Source organism: Alosa alosa, chromosome 1 (assembly GCF_017589495.1).
Source record: "Alosa alosa isolate M-15738 ecotype Scorff River chromosome 1, AALO_Geno_1.1, whole genome shotgun sequence".
In the NCBI taxonomy this organism is placed as follows: domain Eukaryota; kingdom Metazoa; phylum Chordata; class Actinopteri; order Clupeiformes; family Clupeidae; genus Alosa; species Alosa alosa.
Window position 1 is genome coordinate 11,108,279 of NC_063189.1, and position 14,050 is coordinate 11,122,328.

Consider the following 14,050-nt stretch of genomic DNA (forward strand, 5'->3'; position numbering starts at 1 on the left):
CAATAAAAGAGAGAACTCGAGTGTACAATAGAAATATGTGTTGCATCATGATGATTATACACTTTGCGCCGTGCTGTTGACTGTCATGATAGAGCCCATAGCCATTCTAACCTCTTGGCAGCCATTTTGGTGGCCATCATTTCTCAAGGTCAGATTTTTCTAGATTTTTAGTATGTTATTTAGCATGTCTAACAGTACCAGAATCCATAAAAAAACCTTTTGTATCAATTTTTTTGATGTTGAACCCTTTATTGACCCGCCTAAAGTTACTCAACTTGCACTGGATCATCTTCCTGAATCTATATAATATTATCACAAATGTGGGCAAATTCCTAAGTCAGCCCAAGTCAGTTATGATGTCATCACATCACCAAAAGTATTGGTTTTACCAAAAATATTTGTCAATATTTTAAACTACAAAAATACATACCTATAAAGTATTTTGGTACAAAATACGAAGCCGTTTTTTTCAACCCAGTCAAATACAAATTACGAATATACGATATATTTTGTATTTGAAATATGGAATACATATAATAAATACTGCTCATCCCTGTAGGCATCACTTGTTCTGAGATACCATGTTTGTTTCAGGAGATATAATGAAGAATATAGGCGTAATTCAGTTATAGTGGAACATTTAATGGTTGCCACGTCGACCATTAGGGTTTTTTGATAATGGTTTCATATCTGAAAATGTTCAGGGCTCCAAACTGTACAAGTTCACCAAGTTGCATGCCTTTATGAAAGAATTTGACCTAATTTTCACATATCCCCTGTACTATAAAAGTTCAATAAAACTGCCAAAGGTGCAGCTTTTCGCCATTGACTTATGCACAAATAATTCCAATTTTGACAATGTTCCACCACTTGGATTTTCATGGACTTTTGGTATGTGATATGGGAAGGTTTCATGAACTGAATGCAACAAAAATAATTTCTGTTGCAATTAGTTTTGGGTTGGGTGTTTTTTTTCTCACAGATTGCCTGTGTGAGAGATAATTGTAGCCTAATTGTGATAAACAAATCTTAGTCCTAAATTAACCGATTTGTGAATGTCATTTTTTGCCCACGCCAAAGAAAATATTAAACAGGATTGAATGCATCAAGTCTAGGCCTAGCCATCCTTCGAGCAGGACCACTGTAAATAAATAGCACAATCCCGCCTTCTGAAGTGATTGATTGGCTGCCTGGAAACTCGCGATGGTTTGTCTGAAAAGGCTTTTCCCCTCCCACTATTCCGCAGCCGCAGTCGAGAACTTCATCTACCTCACTCTGTATTAGCGGCCATCTTCTCCCTGCATGAGAAGAAGAGTGGCGCAACAGACATGGCAGATTATTCCAACGTGGCTCCACCGTCCTCAAACAATGGAGGAGGAATGAACGACGCTTTTAAGGATGCACTACAGCGGGCAAGACAAGTAATTTATTGGTTTCTGACTGGAAATACTTCTCTGAGTTGAAAATAGCCGTAATTCTTCTCAGAGCGTTAGCCTGCTAACAGCCGCCTAAACAAGGGCTAACGTTAGCTAACTGTTAATTTAAGGCCTTGCGAGTTCTGCGACGCGATCCAAATCCAACAAAGGAATGTCGATTAAACAGCAGACGTTGCTAGCTAGCTGAATTATCTTTCTATTCTTTGTTTGAAACTAAACTCAATAGTTAAAAGTGAAATAAGGTAAACGTTTTAGAAACGATTGTAACGTTAGTTCAAATGGTTGAATTAAACTGGCTCAAGAAACGTGGCGTCATGCCGTATTCAAACAAGGGCTATGCTAGCCTAGATAAGGAAGTAACGTTTAACTATCCAAGCTAACTAGGTTTAATGTTAGTTAACCCTCCTAAGGGTTATTTTTTTCTTTGCCCTGCATCGTTTGAAGAACGTAAAGCGATGTATTTCTTTAAAAAAATATTGATACTTAAGTTGTACTCTTTACGAATTGTTGATGCGTGTAACTAATGTTGTAACCAAACATGGGTTACATGGTGAACGATTAATCCTAACTTTACTTGTGAGAACTTCTCTAGTAAAACATGTTGAACAAGATTATTTGGGTAACGATGGTTGTGGCAATGAATCATACTAACATCAAAACATTGCCCGAAGATCACCTTGTAAAAGCTTGCGCTCGGTGTCTGATCATGCAATAAGTAGCTGCTATCAATCTGTGAAGCACAAAAAGTAGGTTGAAATTTTGTGGTCGTGATGTAGTGTCGACTCAAGTTACATGTGTTTTTGGTTGGTTTTAAATGAACGTTGTTGGGATTTAACGTTACTGCAATCCAGAGCAAACTTACCGTTAGGCTACGTGAAATAACTTAAGGGCTGGCCATTTTAAGTGAATCGTTCTTGGTGTGACCTAAATGTTGCCTTGTGTTTGGGCTTACAGATTGCTGCTAAAATAGGCGGCGATGGCGTTGCCCCTCCTCCTTCAGCAAACGACTTTGGGTATGGGGGACAGAAACGGCCCTTGGAGGACGCTGGTGAGTTTTCTAGCACCATTGAATTGTGGCCCCAGGCTAACTGGCTCGGACTTGACCATCTTGTATGGCCACTTGTAGTATGTAGTACTTGTAGTAGTAATTATGTGTATCTGGGTCTGTCTCCTTGATTATCTGACTTTGCTCTTGTGATATGCTGCAGTGATTGTTGTATCATTTTTGCCCATATGTGTTGCACACTCTGGCTCCCATGCATTTTTATGATCTGCAGAAGGCATGACCCAAAACATTCAATAAATCAATATACACAAATGCACATGGACCTGAAGTTTGCAACACTAAATGCCTTTACTAGTGGTTGGGACCTTAAAGCATTATTTTGTTGTTACTTTTTTGATAGAACATAAATGTTGCAGACACATCTGTTGATTTGGATTGTTTTACTTTTCAGATCAACCAGAGGCAAAAAAAGTTGCCCCTAATGACCGTATGTATCCCCAAGAAGGCTTTCATTTCTGTTTAAAGGAATAGTTTGGTCTAAGAACAACCTAGGGTCTGTTTTGGAATAATGAGTGTAAACTTTTGTTCGAGACCAAAATTACGTTAATCTGAGTAGTTTTTATAAAATGGGGATATGCATTTGCAACAAAATGGTATATAGCATAGCCTATGGGAAAAGCTCACTAAATCAAAGTAAATCACTACTGTAAGTCACTAACAAGGTTCAAAGTGTTTCTACCTATGTAAGTGTACGGAATGGGTATAAAAAGGACTGTTTGGGCAGTCAGTGCATTGCCTGTTCCCTGCCATCTTGCTAGGAATCCTCAAGATGGTGGCAACCGAGGAATGATGTAGTAATGCACCGACCATTCTTCTAAAAAAAAGAAAAATGGGTAAAGCTGTACACTTGCGAATTTAGGAAATACTTTGTGTAGTCTGCAGGAACCCTCTTCACTGTAACACAGAAGAGTAATGAGATTTTGAGTAGTCAGTGGAACAAGGTAGAGATTTACCTTGATGTAGTGAGCCTGTCCTCAAGGCTATGTTCTATACTATTTCCTTGCAAATGCATGTTTTGGTCTTACTCATGACTACTACAAGTTTTGGTCCCCAACAAAAGTTTACAATTGTTATAATCCCAACATGCACAACATGGTTGTTCTTAGACTGAAATATCTACCTTTAATATTCAACTATCTTCAGCATTGAATGACCTTCACTAATCCACTCTTTCTCTATTTTAGCTTTCACAGCAGTCATGGGGGGGATGGGTGGCGGTCCCCCAAGGTATGTCTGCATTATTAGACATTCATTTGTCTTAAAGATTAAGTTTGTCTGAAAGATTACTAGTTAACCGTTTGGCTTTTGGCACAGAAATGATCATGCATTTTTATTCAGGTCTGCATCAGAGGAGTTCAAAGTTCCCGATGGCATGGTTGGATTCAGTAAGTTGGCAGTTAAAGAATTAACAATGTCCTTCAGGTGATTCTGTTGCCATGACTTTTCATAATAAGCATCAAATGACTGGCCTGATAGAAAAATGCCTGACAGCAAATAGCACCACATGTTGCATACTTTAGCACTGCATTGTAGTGTAATTTCAAGTGAGTGCTATATGTCTTGACTTATGAAGTCCCATTACAGATTTAGTCAGCGGTTATACATTACGGAAATAATTTAATTCATTAAAACTTTCCATAGTCATCGGAAGAGGAGGAGAGCAGATATCCCGGCTGCAGCAGGAGTCGGGATGTAAAATACAAATCGCCCCAGGTGGATATCTCCTTTGTCTTTTAGTGTCTGACAGTTGAGTGATGTCTGTTTTTTCATCTGGTCTGAGTTGGGAACTAAAATTAAACTAAAATACTCTTTTTGTAAACCAGACAGTGGAGGGATGCCAGACAGGTCGGTGACATTAACAGGAGCTCCAGAATCTATCCTGTAAGTGCACAACATGGCGCCGATTGTTAATGTGACATCCATGATGTCCGAGCACATTTTGTACACTTTAGTTCAACTAATCAGAGGAATTTGATGTAGACAATGGTTGATGTTTGTAACTGGCATATATGTAGTTAAAACTTCAACTGGAGTTTTCCTTACAATCTTCCTTCCTCACAGGGCTGCAAAGAGGTTATTAACAGAGATCGTTGAGAAGGGCAGGCCCACACCATTCCACCATAACGATGGCCCAGGCATGACTGTGCAGGAGATTCTCGTTCCGGCCTCTAAAGCTGGTCTTGTTATCGGCAAGGGCGGAGAAACCATTAAACAGTTACAGGTTTGTCCAGTTTCTTAACATGAACAAGCTCTTGCTGTCCTGTTATAACGTCTTTGGCAGAATTTAAGTTTTGCTTCCTTCACAAACCCCAAACAGGAACGTGCTGGTGTGAAGATGGTCATGATTCAGGATGGACCACAAAACACAGGAGCAGACAAACCCCTCCGGATTTCAGGAGAGCCCTTTAAAGTTCAAGTAAGCATGCATCTGATAAATCCCTTTTGTATTGTAATGGGACCATCATCCAGATGAAATTGGAATACCAGAATTGTGTGGCCCAAGACAGACAAGCTATGAAAGATCACTCTCAACAGTCTGATAAAAAACTATGTGGATCACTATGTTTGGCTCTGTGATGACTAGCTGAACCTGGTCCATTTTTGTGTCTTACAGCAAGCCAAAGAGATGGTCATGGAATTGATTAGGGATCAAGGTTTCCGGGAGCAACGGGGCGAATATGGCTCAAGGATGGGAGGAGGAGGAGGAGGAGGTGGTGGTGGTGGAGGAGGCGGCGGTGGCAATGGAGGAGGTGGTGGTGACAGTTTGGATGTAAGTATAAGAAGTTTTCTACCAAGTGGCAAGCATTTCTGTATTCCTGTTAGCCCTTTGTGGCAACATTTGAAAATAAATTTCTCATAAATATAGACCCTTTCAACAATAAAAAACAATGCTTGCACGTTCTATTTGGGCCCCAATCTACTTCCTCTGCATTAAGATAACATATGGAATGTTAAAAAGGAAGTCTTGTGGGGCCAACTATGATGCTGATAATGGAACTCTCTTGAAAGGGTCAGACAAACTGGTGATGAGTTCGATAAATATCTGTCATTCAATGGAAATGAAACTTTGCCATTCAAATAATTTAAACCTTTTTGTATTCAGATTGGTTTAACCCATTCACTGCTTTCATACACACAAATGCACATATACTTTCAAGTCAAATAAGACCCAATAATGACTAAACAAACCAAAAGTTTGTTGAGCTTTACACATGTAACGTTAATATGGTAAAAGTTTTCTCGAACCGTAAATCCACATTGCACTTTTTTTTTTTTGCCTTAGGTTCCAGTGCCACGGTTTGCAGTTGGAATTGTGATTGGACGGAATGGTGAAATGATCAAGAAGATCCAAAATGACACTGGAGTTCGAATTCAGTTCAAACCAGGTTTGTAATCTGAAAGACCATCTTCCTAGTGGTCCATGTTAACATGGATCTGGTTTCCGTCACTGCACTTGATTGAGCATGTTTAAGTGGATGGCGTTTCTTGTTTCACATATGTCAAATGGTCCTCTTCACCACTTAGACGACGGCACTACACCCGAGAGGATAGCTCAGATCATGGGGCCCCCTGACCGAGCACAGCATGCGGCCGAGATCATCTCTGACCTGTTGAGGAGCGTACAGGCCGGGGGGCCCCCAGGACCCGGTGGAAGGGGCAGAGGTCGTGGTCAGGGCAACTGGAACATGGGTCCCCCAGGAGGCCTGCAAGAGTTCACCTTCACCGTCCCCACCATGAAGACCGGCCTCATCATCGGCAAAGGTGCCTGTTCAAATTCACCACCCATTTTTCTGCTTGGTCTGCTTTGGTATCAACATACTTCCTCATTCCTAATGGATGGTTTTGAATGTGCCAACGGGTTGTTGGGTTTAGCGCCTGCTTTTGAAGAGCCACTCAGTTTTCCTTAGGTGCTTGGTGACCTTAATATAATTCACAAAAGTGTCAATAGAGCAAAATCATTTAAACTAAAGGGGCAAAAGGATTTCTGTTGAAGGACATTTGATTTAAATGGCAACTTTAAATCTCACAGCAGGGATGAACATTCCCTGAGCACTTAACCATTGAATGAAGACTGGGAAGAGACTAATGAGAGTTTTGTGTGTTTTCTACCATAGGGGGAGAGACCATTAAGGGTATCAGCCAGCAGTCAGGGGCCAGAATAGAACTGCAGCGGAACCCTCCTCCCAATGCCGACCCCAGCATCAAGGTTTTCACCGTCCGAGGAACGCACCAACAGATCGACTACGCTCGGCAACTGGTGGAGGAAAAGATTGGAGTAAGTGTTTGGTTTTTATTTTTTGTGCAGGAATGACTGGCTGTAGTTTAGTGGTTAATTTGTTTGCCTGGGATTCATTAGATTAGTTCTGAAGTTAATATTTTGATTCAGATGTACTCAAAGATCCAATAGGAATGGGATGAAATACTATATAGCATCTTTCCATGTTTGGTGAGATGTTTTTAAAAGCTCCCCAATTCACAGCCTGAACACTACTACAAATGAAGATTGCATAAAATAAGCTATATTTAAACTGAAAAAAAAAAACGTTATCTTTATCATTTGATCCCTATATGTAATACGTCGATAGTGAAACACAGTAAAAATTCAGACGATCAAAGACTATATGTGTCGTTAAAGATCACTTTTTGTTGTGTATTTGTTTATTCTGAGGGCTTCACATGAAAATGATCTCCCAACACAATTGCATAGTCCGTATGCACTTTGACTGCTTTTGTACTAAGTTCTTTGTATTTTCGTTTTCCCGATAGGGTCCAGTCAGTCCAATGGGTGGTCCTCATGGACCTCCAGGCCCCCATGGAGGACCTGCCCCGCATGGCCCTCCAGGGCCCCCTGGACCCCCTGCACCGATGGGGCCCTACAACCCCGGCCCATACAATCAGGGCCCCCCAGGACCACAGTAAGGACCACCCCCATTTCTGTTGCCCTCACATTTTCCCAGCTATGACACATCCATGTCTGGTGTATAGTGATTTGATTTACAGTACAGTTTTAGATGTAAGCCGAAGAACTAAGGTTCAAATCCCCTTCCTTTTCAGTGGTCCACCTGGCCCATACCCACCCCAGGGCTGGGGCAATGGCTACCCCCACTGGCAACAGGGACAGCCAGATCCCAGTAAGTACACTTGGATTCTAAACAGCAATTAGCTGCACAGTGAAATGGACTGTTCCCACTTTTGATTTTGTGACTGCAACCCCATGAGTGGTACTATATTTATGAACAACACTTAAGCCGGTTACAATAAAACCTGAAACGTTCCTATGCCCATTCATCTTCCTAAATGGTATACATTGTGCATTGGAGGTAAAGTGTGTGTGTGTGGAAATTTTCAGATCTTACAAGGTTCAGGGAAAAGTGCTAAATGTAGAGTTGCCAACCAGTTTTTTTATTTTTATTTATTTATTTATTTAGTTTTTATTATTATAATTTTCCCATTAATTCAATTTTGACACGACAGATTTTGAAGGTTAAGCCTTTGCTTTTGTTAAGGGTCACTTGTGCCACCTGCGCGTGTGTGTGTGTGTGAGAGAAGGGATTTTCCCTCCGTGTGTGTGTGTTGTAGAGCCTCACGTGCCATGTACACTAGGGCCAAATATCCACCGTCTCCCTCCCCCCACACACAGATAAAGCAGCAGCGGATGCCAACGCAGCGGCGTGGGCGGCTTATTACGCCCAGTACCAACAGCAGCCTCAGGCCCCCATGACGCCCACTAGCGCCGCACCGGGCACAGCACAGACCAACGGCCAGGGTAGGCACCTCGCTGATGTCCTCTTCTCCTATACAGCCTTTCTCATGTAGCTTGGCCTGTCCTGTAGTGGCGAGCCCATCACATAGAGCTCTCTTCAGCTGTCTAGTGCTCTGCAGTGTAGCTAGTGTTTTTTATATGTTCCTTTAGATGTGCTGTCATCCTTTTGTTGCTTTTGTCTTCAGTCAGTTTTTTTTTTTTTGTCTTTCTTTTTTCTTTTGGTCCTTCATTTTTCCGTTCCATTACTGACAGGTTAGGCTAACAGATTTCTTTTTTTAATTAACATATATTTTTTTAATTTTATGACCCTGCTGGGGTCAAAGTGCGCCACCTATCCAGGTGCAGGATGAACTGCTGCCTGTCAAAGAATGGTTATCAATATAAATTGTACCATTTTTAACAGGTGACCCGCAGGCTCCAGGTCAGAGTGGACAGGCAGATTACACCAAGGCCTGGGAGGAATATTACAAGAAATTGGGTATATAAATATTTCGCCAAATGTAGCTTCAGCGTATCTCACTATGGGGGAGTCAGGCTAAACAGCATGGGCCACTTGAACTGCCACCAGGTTTTGCGGTGGTCCTGCAGTAAAAGGCTTTTTGAATCCTTGGTGAAGGGTCAGCCACATCTGAGTGTGGCGAGTCTTCACTCTGTTTGTGCCCAGCTGTTTAGACTGAACAGCTTCATGCCTCTTTTAACTGCCGGTGCAGAATATTGGTCAGGGGCTTTGTACAGTAGCCACGGATGTAAAAGACTAGAAAGGATGGTGTTTTGACTTCAGTTGACTGGTTTGCATATTCTCATATCAAATCAAGTGGATGTGCTGTCTTATCTTGCAACGCTTTGTAGTGATATTGTATGTTAACTGGAAATATTTGATAAAGGTAGATGGCAATGTTTTTTTTTTAATCTGTTTTTGGAGACATTCATTTGAGGTTACTCAAATGGGAATTAAATTGTTTGCATCAGGTCAACAAGGTCAGCCTACACAGGACTACACAAAGGCGTGGGAGGAGTACTACAAAAAACAAGGTGGGTGACACATTTGTGGTCAGAGACAGGCTAACCCTCTGACTCTCAGAAATTACTGTAAAATCAAAAACACGATTACTAAAATTAGCGGACTCATCGTGCAACTTTTGTGTGCATGTTCACTTGAAATTGTACTGCATTGCGTACAATCACAATGAACTCTTGGAGTTTTAAATATGGGCAGCTGTGGTTCTGATCCAGTCCTCTTCAGTAGACCGGCTGTTCTCCCAACTGCCCTACAGCAACGCAGCGGGTTTCTGTCCCACCATTCAGAGGAAGCATGGCTGGGATCGTTCCCCCCCTTACAAAACTCCCCTATCCAGATTTGAACTGTTTAACCCTTAAAGGAGTACCGTCACACCGGTGTGACGGGAATGTTGGGAAATTAACATTCTAAAGAATATCTGGGTTCATTGAATTCAACATAGAATTTTAGAACCTTCAATTGTTGCGGAACTTAGAATGTTCAAAAACCTACACCTTTAAGGGTTAAATCGTACCCCAACCACAAACTTGCTAGTGTTAGTGTCTGTAGCTAGTGGCTAAAGTGTCTGTAAAGTAAGTCTCACTGTTGTGTCCTGCTGTCGTTACAGGTCAAGCTGCCCCTCAGGCAGCAGCAGCCACGCCGGCGCCGGCCCAGCCCGGAGGTCAGCCGGACTACAGCGCAGCCTGGGCTGAGTATTACCGCCAGCAAGCTGCGTACTACGGCCAGGCGGGAGCCCAGGGCATGGGAGCAGCACCACAGGCGCCTCAGGTACGCTCGCCCTAAGAGATTATGTCCCTCCTTCCCCCTCCACCCCACCCCGTCCTGCCCCATCACCTTTGTTCTGTGTTTCCCTTGTCTTCTCCCCCCCCCCCCTTTATGTTTACAGTGTGTTTGTGTGTGTAAATGTTTCCCTTTTGTTTTCTTTCTCTTTCAATAACTTTTCCCCCCACAGGTTTATCAGGTCGACTGAGGACCCGGCATGGCAGTTCCTAACCAAACCTTTCCCTCTTTATACAGGGGTCTCGCTTTTTTTCTTTTTCTTTTGAACCTATTTTTGGGGGGGTTGAAGTGTCACGTTTGTTGATGTTAACATGTTGTGTATTCTCTTATGTATTTCTTCTGTACAGGGCCAGTAATGTGAAGTGGACATAAACTAAATGCTACCTTGTCGAAACAAATCCTTTGTTAAATGTTTGGATGCAGACGTCTTGATGATGATGATGAAGATCTTAAATTTCCTTGGTTTAAAAGTGTTTCAAAATAGATTGCAACATGGCTCCGGAGTCAAGTATTTTTCTTTATTCTTTTTTTGTTTAGCTGTTCTTGTAAATGAACGGTTTGTTTTAGTAAGGGTAATTTTAGCATATGGTCATTCCAGCTCCTGTATCTCCATCTAATGTGGTTAGAGCTCATGTTTATACGAACTGTAGTCATTTCCATGTAAATCATCTCAGTTTAAAATATGAAATGCTTGTTGTGTTTTGCAATAAAACAAAATGAAACCTCCTGTGTTGGTAAGTGGGGTGGCAGAAAGGGGGTGGAAACCATCTTGTAAGCAGTTTTTAAAAATGTGCGGGGGGGGGAATCACGTAAGGCATGACATGCAGACTGAAATGTGTTTAATTTCTTTCTGTCTATTTTTCTGACAAAACATGCTCTGCCATTTTCTTGTCTCTCCAACTGTCTGTGCGGTTCCTGTTTTTTAAAAATTGTAACCCCTAGTTTTATTTTTTGATGTGTGAATGCAATGCTGAGATCAATTGTGTCGCATATCCTTTATCAGTGACGTTAGTGGTGTCTCCTTGCGTATTTTAAACTGGCCATTGCTGAGGTTCTAGGAGCAGACAGATACTGGTCGGTCAGTGGTAGGTGTGTCACTCTTTAAGACCTGAAGCAGCTCTTGTTGTATTGTGCCTGGTGACTCAAGCTAGTTATGCACTGTATGTAATGAGAGAAACTTTCTCCCTCACAGGCAAGATTAGGAAGGTGGTAAGCAAGAGGTATTTTAACAAAATGTTCTTTTGGAATTTTGTCACTGCAAAGTATTGCAAGCATTTTAGTTGAATTTTTGTTGCTTTCTTACAGGACAGATACAATGTTCTCATTTGAAAGCGATTACATGCAAAAGCACTTGTTTTTGTTTTTTTTATTCCCTCCCCCTCAGTTTTCATGCATCACGTTTTTGTAATTATCTGCTGGCCTTATCTTGAAACCATTTTGATACAAATTAAAACGAAAAAGCTGAATTTGCAAAAGTCAAATTTTTGTTTTACCAGTTGTCTGTTGGCATCCATCCAGTATGTAGATTTGTAGGTGATTAGGGCGGTGGAGGTGCCGAAGTGCCTCCCCACTGACATGATCCCTCCACCGTAAGTACAATACAATGTGATTTAAAAGCCATCACTTGTCTTTGATATCTTGCTGAGAATTAATAGTGTGCTAGACAATGTCTCATTTACATTTAAAAACAAGCATTTGGTAAGTATTAGAGCCCCAAATCCTCAGTTATGTTTTGAAGTTGCTCATGTTGTTTCTGATCTTTGAAATGGCCTCTTTTTGACAAATTGGACTGATTTGCGTTTGTTATGAACTACTGAATTTATGCAATGATATTTCCATTCAGCAATATTTTCATTCAGAAACATGGCAATGTAGCTGTTTTTGTGATGCATACAGTATATGAAGTTTTTAGTGCTTCTGACATATCTGCGTGTATTTTTGCTGAATTGATTAGTTTGGCATTCAACACTTTCTTTCCTCTGTAGGAAAGCCCGAATAGAATAAGAACTCAAGTCACCATTGAAGTTTGAGTGAGTCAAATGAGAACGTAGTCTTTTTTTCCCCAATGTTAATACATGAACCTGAAGATGTTTAACGTGAACAAACTAATATTTAAGGCTTGTCACCATTTAAAGTTTGTCACCTCTTGATATATCAGGATGCTGGCACTGAACATGGTTGTTTTTGAAAATGCGTTTTTTTGTAGCTTTCAAATATAATGTAGCACATTGATGCTAAACGCTATGTCTTGTAGTAGCAATTCAGCATGCTATTGTCTTAGGCATAGAACTGAAGTGCTTCAGAATAGTGTTCTACCTTTTCCAAACTTGCCCATGATTTGTCAGACATGCCTTTTTTGCTATGAACACTTGTCATTCTGATGGCTGTTGAATTGACGCCAATGATGTGACTGATTTGTTCATTGATGGCAAACAGTGCAATATCTAATTCTTGCAGTGTCCACCCAGACCTTGCACCTTAGGTTCTGCTGCAATAATACAGGTAAGCGTAACCTAAGGAAAGAAGTGTTTGACCTGTGCTATAGACATTTACTGCTGTCTGACCTGCCCACACATTGTGCCTAGCTTAAAAGTTTTCCTTTGCTTAGAGTTGACTACAACAACAGTAAGTTTATCAGTCAAAATGTTGCTTTCAACCTCAATTCTAGCCTGGAAATTGTTGGTCATCATGCACTGTTCTGTATTCTCAATCTGAATGATTTGCATGGCATTTACTTTAGTAGCAACGTAAATGCTACATACCATTTATAAAGTGTCGATATGTCTTACATATTCGCAACCGTCCAGGATTTAAACATGTCCTCATTCCAAAGTCTTGATTTAGTAAATTTAGTCTAAACAAATGTTATTTTACGGAATAATTTAGTTGTATTCTGTTTGGGTGGGGGATTGGGGAGCCTGTGACCAGGATGCTTAGGATGCCCTCTTGTTTTAACATGAATATACATTAAGCTGCATGCAGTGGCAAAGACCTCGGCGTGAGTTAGTGATACTAATGTCCTCACTTGCGAATTGTGTTAAGTGTGATGAATATCAATGCTGCTGTTGCCATTGGTTTGAAACCTGTGAATTGATGCCCTGCTGCAGTGCTAATATTTTGTCAAAAATTGCTGCCTCCATTCTCACTCACAGTGTGGAAGATGCTGCAGGCAATAGGTCGTAGAATCAGATCCTGAGCTAGTTTGTCCCTAAGGAGGAATCCTTTGAGTCTGTCCCTCTGCCGAACGTAGACCATTCAAGGGCTCCAGTTATAAGGTAACCAATATAATGAGGAAACCTGTGACTGCTTAAGTTGTCTTCTTGATGCTGAGTCTAGGGACATGTCTGATTACAATTCTGCTGAATTCCTAAGATATTGCCATTCTTAACATGCCATTGATCTGTAGTGGTGTTGAAGTATGCTTTTCTCATTGCATTTGCTTATTGCTTTACGTAGGGATTTGAAAGAATTTGTGTGAATGCTGTAAAATCGTTTAAGACGAGGAACTGTTTGTAGTCCCGCGTCAGTTGTCAAGACTTCAGGCAGTGAATTGGAGAAGAGCGATCACAACCTTTTTTCCCCTTATTTTGAAATTTCTCCTCAGCTTGCAATGAATTCCCATTTTTGCATAAACCTTTTTTGTACATATGTATACCAGTGAGGTGAGGGTTTTCACAGCAGACTATGTGGGGGTGTAGACAAGTAGACGGAACCTGAACATTTTCCAGAAGTTTAGAGCATGCCTTGGGGGTAAACTTGCAGATGGTTTTGTGTGCTGTTTTTGATTGTTTATTTTTTTGAGTTGGTTTTGTTAGACTTTTTTTGACTTCTCTATTGTTGCCATGTCCATGAAATAAAGATGTGATCTCAATTTGGTCTTTAGCTCTTACTTTTAAAAACCCTTTGTGTCCAAAGAAGATCCAATTTTTCTTACTTAAATTCTCTCAATCTGTCAGTGTCTTTAAATTGACACACACTGTCTTCAG

The 14,050-nt window shown here is 41.0% G+C and overlaps 1 protein-coding gene across 7 annotated transcripts; it reads left to right on the forward strand.

The window, feature by feature from the left end:
* Positions 1-1,253: 1,253 nt before the first annotated feature.
* On the forward strand, positions 1,254-13,935 carry fubp1 (far upstream element (FUSE) binding protein 1). 7 transcript variants are annotated; one of them, XR_007192926.1, is made up of 22 exons: positions 1,254-1,421; positions 2,391-2,484; positions 2,894-2,929; positions 3,687-3,729; positions 3,841-3,887; positions 4,144-4,215; positions 4,326-4,383; positions 4,564-4,723; positions 4,820-4,918; positions 5,117-5,272; positions 5,786-5,888; positions 6,028-6,264; positions 6,618-6,778; positions 7,270-7,418; positions 7,558-7,634; positions 8,144-8,269; positions 8,670-8,744; positions 9,236-9,298; positions 9,892-10,052; positions 10,412-12,094; positions 12,522-12,566; positions 13,217-13,935. XR_007192926.1 is itself a non-coding variant. In XM_048237645.1 (20 exons), exons 1-20 carry the CDS (start codon positions 1,329-1,331, stop codon positions 10,418-10,420), a joined length of 2,019 nt encoding a protein of 672 aa, XP_048093602.1. In that variant the 5' UTR covers positions 1,254-1,328; the 3' UTR covers positions 10,421-13,935. The 7 variants fall into 7 exon arrangements, 3 of the variants coding, with proteins under 3 accessions (XP_048093602.1, XP_048093620.1, XP_048093630.1); XR_007192924.1 differs by having other exon boundaries at positions 10,412-13,339; positions 13,521-13,935; XR_007192921.1 differs by having other exon boundaries at positions 10,412-12,566.
* Positions 13,936-14,050: the final 115 nt, after the last annotated feature.